Source organism: Engystomops pustulosus, chromosome 5, assembly GCF_040894005.1.
Source record: "Engystomops pustulosus chromosome 5, aEngPut4.maternal, whole genome shotgun sequence".
NCBI classification, from domain to species: Eukaryota; Metazoa; Chordata; class Amphibia; order Anura; family Leptodactylidae; genus Engystomops; species Engystomops pustulosus.
Window position 1 is genome coordinate 193,675,774 of NC_092415.1, and position 12,658 is coordinate 193,688,431.

General features: G+C 40.3%; 1 protein-coding gene across 1 annotated transcript in view; it reads right to left on the reverse strand.

Moving 5' to 3' along the window:
- SLC39A12 (solute carrier family 39 member 12) overlaps positions 1-5,194 on the reverse strand; it is a 33,598-nt gene extending 28,404 nt beyond the window's left edge. The window contains exon 1 of the mRNA XM_072154796.1: positions 4,806-5,194. Coding sequence (XP_072010897.1) covers positions 4,806-5,066 — 261 coding nt within the window. The 5' untranslated portion in view covers positions 5,067-5,194. The remainder of the gene's footprint in view (positions 1-4,805) is intronic.
- Between the last annotated feature and the right edge of the window lie 7,464 nt (positions 5,195-12,658).

A 12,658-nucleotide genomic window follows, 5' to 3' on the forward strand; every position in this document is an offset into this window, starting at 1 on the left:
CTGGTTGATTACTACATCAATCACTCAAAGTAGAGGTGGGGGGGGGGGCTGTGGAGCATCTTACTAAAGAGCTCTCACAGCACAGCAGTGTGAGGATTTTCTCAAGTCCAGTTACAATTCTGGAATATAAATATGTACATCACAGTCCTGCTGCTACTTACAAAACAGACAAAGTTATGGATACACTGACCTTCAGAGATAACACCTTACACTGTCTACAGATTTGCATAATCATACTTGCAGATTTATTGCATAGTGAGATAATAAATGCAAGACAATGATAAAGTGGTATTGGTGTCCAGTCAGTGGCGTACCTAGAAGCTGATGGGCCCCAGTGCAAAGTCTGTGCCGGGCCCCGACTATAATGTATGGTTTATAGTAATAGTCTTCTCATATGGGAAAGTGACACGATAAGGGCCCCTAAACCTCTTGGGCCCAGGTGCGACCGCAACATCTGCACCCCCTCAAGTTACGCCCCTGTGTCCAGTCACATGAAACAATTGTGACTCTAAATATGAGCATACATCAAATTTTCCCTGGTGAACTGTGAATTATTACGGTTCACATGCATCTGTAAGAGCTAGAGAGTAGTCAACGGATACAAATTGATAATTGCACAGTGATCGACCAATCAGCTATTTCATAGACAGGAAATTGGCAACATGGGAACATGGAGTTCAGTCCCCCATGCATAGCTGTTCTACAGTGGGTTTCCAGTTCAAAGGATAGAACATCAAAATGAAGGGGGTTCATCTTTTGGGATGCCCACCTATCAGCACCAAGCACCAGAATTAACAAAGAGTAGAGCAGATCATTTGCAGTAATAAGATTCTGTATATACCGTATATACTCGAGTATAAGCCGACCCAAGTATAAGCCGAGGCCCCTAATTTTACCACTGGTAAAACCTATATATTTTTTACTCGAGTATAAGCCGAGTTTAGGTTGTCAGCACATTTTTTTGTGATGAAAAACTAGGCTTATACTCGAGTATATAAGGTATATTATATCTGTACATTGATCCGTTAAAAAAGTCCAATTCTTTGTAAACATGGAGCTTATTTTTAACAGATATCTTAGGCCTATTTTGAGTCAGAATTGAATAAAGGTTGAAGAAATTGTAAATGTAAATATTAGTCAGTTATTTGATCATATTCCGTCTAAAATTAGGGAATTGCGGCCGGCTGCATTTTATAGACACGTCCTCCCACTGCAGCATCGATTAATAGAATTCACAGATGTTGTATTATGCCGGTATGGAAATGTAAGAACAGAAATGTGACAATTATTATCTGATTTTGGCTTATGTAACAATGGTTGAAAATAAAAATGTAATATTTAATGCAATAACAGCCATCAAATATATTTATCTTAAAGGGGTATTTTCATCTGGGCATTTAAATGTTATTAATTTTATTTATTTGCCATATATAAACATTTCTTTAATTGGATTTTCTTAACAAAAATGTTCCTGTGTGAAAATAATTTCTCATAAATTTCTCATAGAAACGAGATAGCTTCCTCGGATACAACCACCTCACATTTTGGCAGCAGTGGCCAGACATGCGCTATAGATCCCTGCCTGACCACCAGGATTCAGCAATCATTACCACAGGACGGCTGTAGGACCTGCAGTAAATCCCGGACATTTCATATACAAAAACTTTTTGTTTCTTTGTGCAATCTCTCCTGCAGAGGTGGTCGTATCCAAGGACACAGTCTTGTTTCTAAGGGACCATATCACTACATTTATGAGAAATTATCTTCACACATGAACATTTTTTTAATGACATCTAATTGAATAAATGTTTATATATGGCAGATTAATAAATCTGGATGTGAATGCCCAGACAAGAATACCCCTTTAAGATAACTTCCTTCTAAATTAAAGTGTGACTATCATTGTAGGCAGGGGTGGTGAACCTATGGTATGGGTGTCAGAGGTGACACTCAGAGTCCTTGCTGTGGGCACCCAGGCCTTAGCCCAGCACAGAATTTGTTAGACATGATTCAAGCTTCCTCCTGTGGTCCAAAACAGCCATGGACATGCTCAGTGCTATTTTAAAGCGACACCTTCTTGGCTACCAGGACTATATAAAAAGTGAGAAGGTGTGGACAGAGATGGATTATCGTTGGAGCTCCTCCTCTGGGTCCCCTGATTCTTCCTCTTCAGGGGACCCTGGAAGGAAGCTATAATCCAAATTTCTCCATCTTCTTTCTATTGTATTGGTATCCTCAGGACAGCAATACGATTGAAACTTGTGATACAGCAGGGATCAATAAGTTACTGCTTAAATTGTCATGTTGGCACTTTGCGACATAAAAGTGAGTTTTGGTAGTAGGTTACACACGCTGGGGCTCATTTACTAAGGGTCAGAACGTTGCACTTTTGTTGGGTTTTCCGAATCCCAGGATTTTGGCGCATGCAATCGGATTGTGGTGCATCAGCGCCGGCTTTCACGCGACAGAAATTGGGGGCGTGGCCGTCGGACAACCCGACGGATTCTGAAACACTGCGGAATTTAAAAATCGATTTGTGTCGCAAGATCACGCACTTACATGCACCAGGAAGAAGAAGGTGAACTCTGGCGGACCACGGCGCAGCAGCGACACCTGCTGAATATCGGACGCACAACCTTAGTGAATCCCGGCAGACACCCAAATCCCCGCCGGACAACGCGCCGCAGTATCACGACTGGACCGGGTAAGTAAATTTGCCCCTCTGTCTCTAAAAGGTTCGCCATCACTGCCTTAGATCATTGCTAATATTGTGTTGGGGGAGTGGTGGAAACATTTTTCTAATATATCGTACTCTATTAATAAATTCTGTTTAGTTTGTAATAACAGGATGTAGAGTGCCACTAGTAACAACTTTTAACTCTATGTAGAGATCCACTTATCAGTGTCAATAGAGAATAGCTACATGCTTAGATCTAATCTCCTTGTGTTTGCTTATGCAGCTCTGGGCAGTGAGGATTAACTCTTTCTGTTCTCTGTCTGGCTATAGTATTGCCAAACCAGTTCCCTACGCTGTACTGTAGAGACACAAACAGGTCTAAACACCACTTCAGTTGCAACTGATGGATCCTTCTTCTTTAAATTCCACCATCTGTACTCTGTATATACTCTGTATATGCTCCTGCGACCATAAAAGCTAACTGTTAGGTTCAGGTATTGGACTCTATCCAATCACATACTGATGGTCTGTCTGCAGTTTAGGTCAGTAGTATGAAAGTATCCATCATGATAAACCGGGGACACCAACTGATAGACCCAGGCACAGTGACTGTGGTAATCTTCTTATTTTTCTTATGCATGGCCTCCTACCTTCTAAAATCAACTGTTAAAATTATGCTAATGAGTCAGAGGGACTATCCCTGCACCTATGTGATCTGGGATTACAGGCTGTTACACTGTCTCACCCTCCCCCTGCTCACTCAGCACTAAGTATACATCATGAACTGTTTACTGCAGGATGAAGTGGGGGGGGGAGGGGGCTGGTCAAGAAAGTTTAACAGACTATAAAGTCAGATCACAGGGTAGCAGGGGTAGGCACTCGGGTTCATTAGCATAATTTAAAAGTTTATTTTGGAAGGAAGAAGGTCATGGATAACAAATATATGAAGATTACCACAGTCCTAGTGCCTGGATCTATGAGTAAGTTTCCCCGGTTTATCATGAAGGATTTTGATGGTAGATTTCCTTTTAACATTGTATAGGCTCCACGAAACTAATCAGTAGGTAAAGTCAGTTTATATAAACTAACTAGTGATACTATGAACAATATTTTTATTGGTTCCAATATGACCTAAGATGATAAAAAATAACTAAAAATGTGGTTGCCTAACAAAAACTTCAAAGAAATTTGCCACTCTTTTTATAGCTCTGTGTAGTTGTAACATTTTATCGGGAGGTTGAGAAGTGGATGAATCCTAATTAATGTATAAAATGTTGAGTTTTCTGAAGTTACTATAAATTCAGGAGGCAAAAATGTAATGAAAACAATAGTCAACAGTTACATTATTACATTTACATTTATCATTGCTTTTGAATACAAGTTATAAATATGTCAACGATCAGTGCAATAGATTCCTGAATACAATTTAGACATTTTATTTTTGTTTTTTTATGTATTTGTTCAATTTCTTAAATTTTGCATTCTCAGGAAAAAAAATTCTTCCAAATTGTTCTCCTTTGCAATTCAAAGGCTTAACTTTTCTTTCAAAACTAGATTTGACTCAAGTTCTTTAGATGTTCAGCACTGCTGAACTGAGGATAATATATTCCCAGCACGTACGCTGACACAATAACTGTGGTGTGGCATGACGGATGCTACTGGAATACAAATAGTGTGTGCCAACATACTAACCGCCAACTAAACTCACCAAAAACTATAGTCCATTTGCCTGCATTCTCACAGTTTTGATGCTGTGATTTTACACAGTGATATAGATATAGTTAATGTTAATGTTCTTTGTATTAAAAAAAATGTTTTTAAAAAAACATGTGTATAATAATTCCTAAATTTCTTTTGAATCCATATTAGCTAGTGAAATATACATCTTAAATAAAAGGTTTAGCTTTTGTATTTGTTTTTATTACTTTTCAATCTGAATGGTGAAATGCATTGCAAAAAATGTAATTAACAAAAGATTAAGTAATTTCAATTTTAAAGAAAACAAAATAGAAAACAAAAAAATGTAAATTTCAATTTCAAAGTGTAAAGATGTAAACTATAATTTGGATAATAACTTGAACTGCAGAAAAACACTGGGTGCTTAAGCTTTCATGATGTACTTACTGACCCGATTACAAGTTTGCTGTCTTCTATGTAGATTGCCAGGACATTCCACCTTCTCTAGCAAAAGTGTTAAAATCTCTTTTGAGCTGTTCCTGTGAAGTTCTGTTTCATTTCCAGGCAAGAAAGAATGAAGAGTTTGCAAAAGTCCTCTGTAGCTGTAGGTCTGGTTGGTTTCCTCATGGCGGGATTCAGCATGTGCTTCCATGTAGAGTATATAAAATGAGAAGAAAAATGCTATTTTCCAGGATTGATGCTTCTCTAACATGATGACTGCAATGTTGGGAACTAAACATCCACAGCATATAGAAGCCTTATGCTACTAGTGTAGAGCGAAGACTTTAAAGGTTAGTACAAACAAGCCTGCTAAGTAGAATGACTGCAATGTGTTTTGAAGGAATTTATTAATTGGTTCACTAAGCTGATTTGCAGTGACAAGCTGCTTCTAGACAACAGGGGGTCTGTGCAGAGTTTACTGCGTGAAGCAGCCAAATTCACAACCATCAAGGCATATGAAATCCCACAGATTCTTGTCAAATAAAAATTGGAAACAAACCAGTTAAATTTGACTTATCTCGAAAAAACTGTTCAGTAAAATAAGTGAAATCATTGAAATTTTTGAAATTGTAAAAAAACTAAAATTTTTTTGTCTCCACAGAGGTCATACATGAAGAAAGAATGTGATCGCTTTGGAAATATTTGGCCGACGAGCATCCGATCTTGGAAAAGGTCTAAACATTCACCAACACATTAAAATAAATTATTATTATTATTATATAGAAGAAAAAAAAATTATTGGGGCTCAAAATCCTTAGTTAAAGAGAAACTGTCACCAGGTTTTACCCCACTAACTACTAGTCCAAGGGACATGCAGTTCTACTACAAGCCGGAAATGAAATGTACTAGTCCTAGTACAAGTAGGGAATGAAGTGTCCTTTCTAGAATTCTCTCTTGTATGTGAAATCTCATCTGTTCACCTATTAAAAAAATATCCAAAGTCAGGCAAATATGACTCTTCTCACCTCATTTTTCACATAAGATGAGTGAATTTTAGTGTTTGTAAGTCGTAATGTCAATTCAGAAGCCTAAATCTTTGATTCTATAGTACTTAGAAACAGGAAACTGTTGTTCTGTGAACTACTGAATTGGAGAAACAGGCAGTTAAAAATAGGTGAGAATTGGATCTTTATCTGCAACATGCATTGCCAACTATGTTTTAGCTGTCTGTATCTCCAGTTCTGTAGCTCACAAAGCCATAAGCTGGATGTGATCTGAAAGATGAGATCCATATCTTTAATATGACGCAAAAAGCAGGTTTCTAGGTGATACAGAACCAAAATAGAGGATTCTAAACTGACACAACCCCGCGAAGAGAGAAGTCATGAGAGTCGTATCTGCCTGATGTGGGTGATATTTTTGTAGGTAAATGAGCGAGATTTCCCATAAAAAAGGGAATTCTACTAAGGACATTTCATACCATATCTGAGAAGATAATAGCTTAATGGGGGTAAAGTCGGAGCAGGTTATAAGATGTATACCACCACACTTTTGAACCAAGTATAGAAGGTGAAGATTTGGGTCAAATTGCACCATGCATTTCTTGTCCAATAAATCCCCGTTACTCCTGAGCACAGGATGACCAAAACACTCAACGTCATCTGGGACACATGACCTTGGTTTTAGGTAAAATTGGTATAAACAATAGTGTAGCCTGTACAACTCAAATAAAAATGAAGACTTCAGTGTTCTTATTGCTATATTGCTCCTCCCGGCCTTGGGTTTTGCCTAGTTGGCTTCTCTGGTGCACCAATGAGCTGGCAACCAACCCCTTCACAAATGGTGCAGAGCACAGTAAGGTTGTGGGGGATTATCCATGTTCACCACATCCTTGTACTTTGTCAAATGTTATCGAGTTAAAACGTTTTGTAAAGTATCTGTCATCGTCATTGTTCACTATGATGTTATGTGGTTATGAGGAGAGCAACAGGTTTTGAAAAAACCCACTTGAGGTATCGACCCTTTCAGAACTGTACTCCTTTGTATAAGACTACCCTTGGGTACAAAACTTTAGTTTGTGTGAGTCTGGTAAAACTCAGGCAAAGCATGCTGCACTTTCATTAGATTGGGCCTATAGAAATGTTTTCTATTGGGATGAGATAAAGGATACATTACTTTTAATATGAAGATGAAGACAAGCCTTTAAGAAGGAGTGCACAGGTGGATGTGGCCTGGTGTATGGCACTTTAAAATGACAGCATGATAGAGGCCGGGGCTTTCTCTGCTATATTTTGCCACGGGAGGGATTAAGAGTTTAAAGGGGTTGACCACTGCAATATAAAACTAAACTATGCACTGAGGGCAGGCTAACAAACATTTGTCAAATTTACCTACATTGTCAATTTTCCACCATAGTCCAGCATGTGGTCCGGCGGTCCCTAGTCCATCTTCTTTTTTCTTTGTCTTCTGGTCCTTCCTCCCTGTTTCACTCAAAAATGACCCCCCTCACATCCATGGTTTCCCTTCTCTGTAGGGCAAGCCAATAATGATGACAGAGGGCCATCACATGCTTAGCCCACGATGTAGCCACAAACAAAAAATATGGCGCCTTCTGATGCCACCCACTCTGTGACACTGTGGAGAGCTAGGGAAATGGGCAGGGACCAGAGGAAAGTGATGGACAGAAGGGAGAATTAGTTAGAAGCAATCTATTGCCCAAGCTAAAGGTGGACAACCCCTTTAAGAAAAATAAAGACTAATGCAAGTGAAGGGGTTGACTCTAGAAAAATATTGCAAGGAAAATATTTACCTGGTAAGTAGCGGAATAGTTACTTTGGAGAGATTTCCCCGAGCCAAGCAAGGCTCCTAGTACACGAAATTATGCTTATAGCCACAAGCCCTTTCCATAGAGAAGCAAGTGGCTGGAGCCGTAGAACAGCGAAATGTAGGACATGTCCTATATTTTTTCGGGCACAGTCACGATGCAGTGAGACAACATGTGCTCCCTGCATCATGACCGGGCACAGGTGTCAATGGGGACTGATATTGGTCCTCCGCATTTTCGCGTGCATGGGGTCTTACACTGTTAAAGAAACCTGTTCTGGTATAACTACAAAGCAGCCAGAATTTGCCTTTCACTAATGTTTGCTTTGATGTACAAATCTCTAAAATCCTTCTTGTGATAATCCAACCAGGGCCATCAATTCTTGCCTTAGGTCAGTAGAATGCACCAAAATCTTATCTATTCCGAATTTCAAATAACCACAGGAATTAGTCCTTCTGTCCGACATGAGGAAATGGAGTCTTCTGATATGTGGAAAGCCTTGAACTTTGAAGCAAGCTCTGAACCAGTTCTGCCCAACATTGATTGTCAAGGACACAACTATAATGGCTTCAGAGAGTGAGCCATAGACAGGTCCAGGGGGGTAACTACAGTGGTAGCACCCATAGCAGTTGCTCTGGGGCCCAAAGTGTCAGGGGGCCCCAGCATCCGCAGTATTGGGTCTGTATCTGTGTGGTGTGTATATACTATATATATGTAAAAACAAAAGACACAGCGGCACAATCCTTACATGTAAAAAACGAAATATAGGATGCTATCCTGCACTCTCACCAAAAAGAGTCCAATGAGATAAAGAAGAAAACGGCAGCACTCCATTCAAGTGAAAAAAAAAAGGTGTTTATTCCATCCTCTGCAACGTTTCAGCTGTATCCCAGCCTTTGGTGTTTTTTTTACCGGATGTATGCTTATGATGTATTTGTGTATATGGTGTGTATATAATGTATATATGTGTACATGATGTATATATGTGGTGTTTATTTACTGTGGTGTTTATTTACGGTATGTTTATGATGTATTTGTATATATGGTGTGTGTGTGTGTATATATATATTAGAGCAGCATGGTGGCTGAGTGAGTAGCGCTTCTGCCTTGCAACGCTGGGGTGCTGAGTTCAATTCCCACCCAGGTCAACATCTGCATGTTGAGTTTGTATCTTCTCTTCATGTTTGCGTGGATTTCCTCCGGGTCCTCTAGTTTCCTTCCACACTCCAAAACATACTAGTAGGTGGATTAGATTGTGAGCCCCATGGGGACAGGGACTAAATTGGTAAACTCTGTGCAGCGCTGCGTAATCTGTGTGCGCTATATAAATAAAGGAATTATTATTATATATGTGTATATGCTAAATGTATATATGGTGTGTGTTTATTGCTGTATTTTATGTATGTTTATGCTGTATTTGTGTATATGATGTGTATGTACTCTGTGAGTATAAAAATATGCATATTTTTTAGGGAGAAGTGGACCCCAATCATTAGTCTGCTATGGGGCCCTGTCTCTCCTAGTTACATCCCTGTACAGAGCCTTATGTATCAGCGGGCCAAAAGTAATAGCTACTACATAATCAAACATCAACAACATGTTGTATGTGATGGAACCAGCAGCTTTGAGTTACATTTCTGTAGACATTGCTTTATATTCACTGCATGGAAACTTTTGGTTTTTCAGTAGCCTTAGGTAGCCTTACACATTGATGTAGTTGCCATGGAGAGAAAGAGAACTGCTTTTTCAGGCAACAATAAATTAAAAATATAAATATCACAGAATTTTGCAGAATGACACAATATTTTGTTTTCCAAAGAAGTTTTTAAATGTAATATGCATTAAAAGAAAAATCACAAATGAGGCCGGTTAACTAAATGGAACCAGCTGAAATTTCAAGTTGGAGCTTCCTATTGAGCGCATTCATCAGGTAGTCCTGCACTCCGCCTAATGAATTATTTTTGGAGTGTTTGTTCAGTAATTGCCTAAATTCCATCCATTGTTTAGCAATAGGTGGAGATTCGCCCATCGACAGTGCCATGTATTGTTATTGTACCTACAATGAAGTCGCTGCAGAATCACTGTGACCTTGCAACGAAATCTACAGCAAATATTGATGCAGATTTCCAAAAGATTTCTGCATTTACTTTCCCGTCCCATCGTGATCCCTGTGGTGCGTTGTCCGATGAGGATTCGGATCTGCCGCGATTCACGTAGCTTGTGCGCCTGATATCCTGCATATGTCGCTTCCCCACTCAGGTCCGCCGGAGTTCACCTTCTTCTTCCCGGTGCATGTAAGTGCATTGTCTTGCGCCACAATTTGAATTTTAAATCCTCCTCAATTTGCGTCGTATGATTGCGCCAAAATCCGATAGCGTGCGCCAAAACGCGGAAATCGTCGGGAAAATGTGGTCCGCGGACCCTTAGTAAATGAGCCCCAATCTGTGTGGATTTCAGGGTGTGCAATGGAATTTCTTGTCGAATTGCAAAATGTTAATATGAACTACACCGTTAGCAATGTATAAACTGAAATTTACACCAATATCTGTGCAATATTAATTTATAGGAACTTATTCCCAGATGGGATAATGAATCATTACAGACTGATAAGTTTTTCCACTGCTTTAAAGGGGTTGGTCACTCTTTTACATAAGTTGCCCATGTGCCTTAACTGCCTTGTAGATAATCCCTGAATGTTCATCAAGTGATTCAGCATTCCTGCTACTTACTTCTGTGCTGTGTGCAGACTCTCCGTGCTTCTTTGTTTACATGTCTGAACTCAGCTGAATAGGAGGAGCTGTAACAGGAGAGTTTTGAATCTTTCTGCTCCCTCCCCTCTCTGTCAGTGAGGATGGACTGTGACAAGAAGGATACAGTGGGAGATGCAATAAGGATGGCTTAGAGCAGTGGGAGAGGGGCACAGAAGTGGATTATAATATAGGCGGTTTGGATGGCCGCCCAGAGCCGAGGCTTCTAATGGGCCCATCATCTCCTGAACCACAGGACAGGACGCCCTAATCTATGGCGTGATATAAAAAACGAGGCACATTATTGGACATGATACTGTTTTATTATGGAATGATCTGACATGTACATTACATCACCTGCATTTTATGTTGCTTTTATGTTGTGTTCCTGGTTCTATCACTGGCCGTGTCCCCTTTAATGATGACGGAAAACACATCTCACAGACTTTAAGCGGTGTCTAAGCAACTGAGGTTTATTTACTACCATTACCCAAGGGTGCAAATTACCATCACCATGGCAACCAATCATACTCATATTACAACATGCTGTAAACATGTGCTGGATGTGCTATGTGCTCCACGGAGTAGCTATGGGAGGTGTAGAAGAACGGCCACAGCTGGGAAGAGGGAGACCGACTTTGTAGGTGAAGATTTACTAATGATGTTATTTTTGTAAAAAATATCTACCACTTTATTTTACAAGTCCTTTAATGTGCCAAAAGCTTTCTCTATAAGTGGGCAGGAAAGCAGGACTCACAAGCTTTCTCTATGAGGGGGAGGGGAAAGCAGGACTCACAGGCTTTCTCTATGAGTGGGAGGGGAAAGCAGGACTCACAGGCTTTCTCTATATGGGGTGGGGAAAGCAGGACTCACAGGCTTTCTCTATGACTTGGCAGGAGGAGAATGACTCACAGGCTTTCTTTATGAGTTAGGGGTAAAGCAGGACTCACAGGCTTTCTCTATGAATGTGCTGGGTGAAACAGGAATCACATGCTTTCTCCATGAGTGCCTGGAAAAAGCAGGTCTCACAGGCTTTCTCTCGGAGTTGGCAGGAGGAGAATGACTCACAGGCTTTCCCTATGAGTTAGGGGTAAAGCAGGACTTACAGATTTTCTTTATTAGGGGGATGAAGCAGGAATAATTGAGGGATGCAGGACATGCAAGCTTTCTCTAGGACTAAGCCGGGGAAGCAAGCTTTCTCTATAAGTAGTCAAAGGCACTCAGTTTTTCTCTATGAATGGGCGAGCAAAACAGGACTCACAAGCTTTCTCTATGAGGGGGATGGGGAAAACAGGACTCACAAGTTTTCTCTATGAGAGGGAGGGGAAAGCAGGACTCACAAGCTTTCTCTATGAATGGGCGAGGGAAACAGGACTCATAAGCTTTCTCTATGAATGGTCGAGGGAAGCAGGACTCACAAGCTTTCTCTATGAATGGGCGAGGGAAGCAGGACTCACAAGCTTTCTCTATGAATAGGCGATGGAAGCAGGACTCACAAGCTTTCTCTATGAATGGGCGAGGGAAGCAGGACTCACAAGCCTTCTCTATGAATGGGCGAGGGAAGCAGGACTCACAAGCTTTTTCTATGAATAGGCGAGGGAAACAGGACTCACAAGCTTTCTCTATGAATAGGCGAGGGTAGCAGGACTCACAAGCTTTCTCTATGAATGGGCGAGGGAAGCAGGACTCATAAGCTTTCTATATGAGTTGTATGGAGGAGAAAGACTCACAGACTTTCTCTATAAGTTAGGGGTAAAGCAGGACACACAGGCTTTCTCTATTTATAGAGGGATGCAGGACTTGCAATATTTCAATAGGAGTGAGTGGGGGAAGCAGTACTCATAGGCTTTCTCAATGAGTGCACGGGAGAAACTGGACTTTCTATTAAAAATTTGGCAGCAGCATTTTACATGATTATGTTAAAGGGGTCGTTAAAATCCAGCAAATAATTGATATTGTTTGCGTAATAAAAAGTTCTACAATTTTCCAATATACTTTCTTTATCAATTCCTCACGGTTTTCTAGATCTCTGCTTGCTGTCCTGCTATAGAAAGCTTCTATGGATAGAAATCTGTCCATGGTCTTGTGGTGGACTGGCAGGTGCATGAGCCATTAGTATCAAATGGCCCCGATAATAACGGCTCGTGCACCCGTGTGACATCACAAGGACCATGGACAGAGCTCTATACTGTGAAAGTCAACATAGAAGCTTCCTATAGAATGACAGCAAGCAGAGATCTAGAAAACCTTGAGGAATTGATACAGAAAGTGTATTGGAAAATTGTATAACTT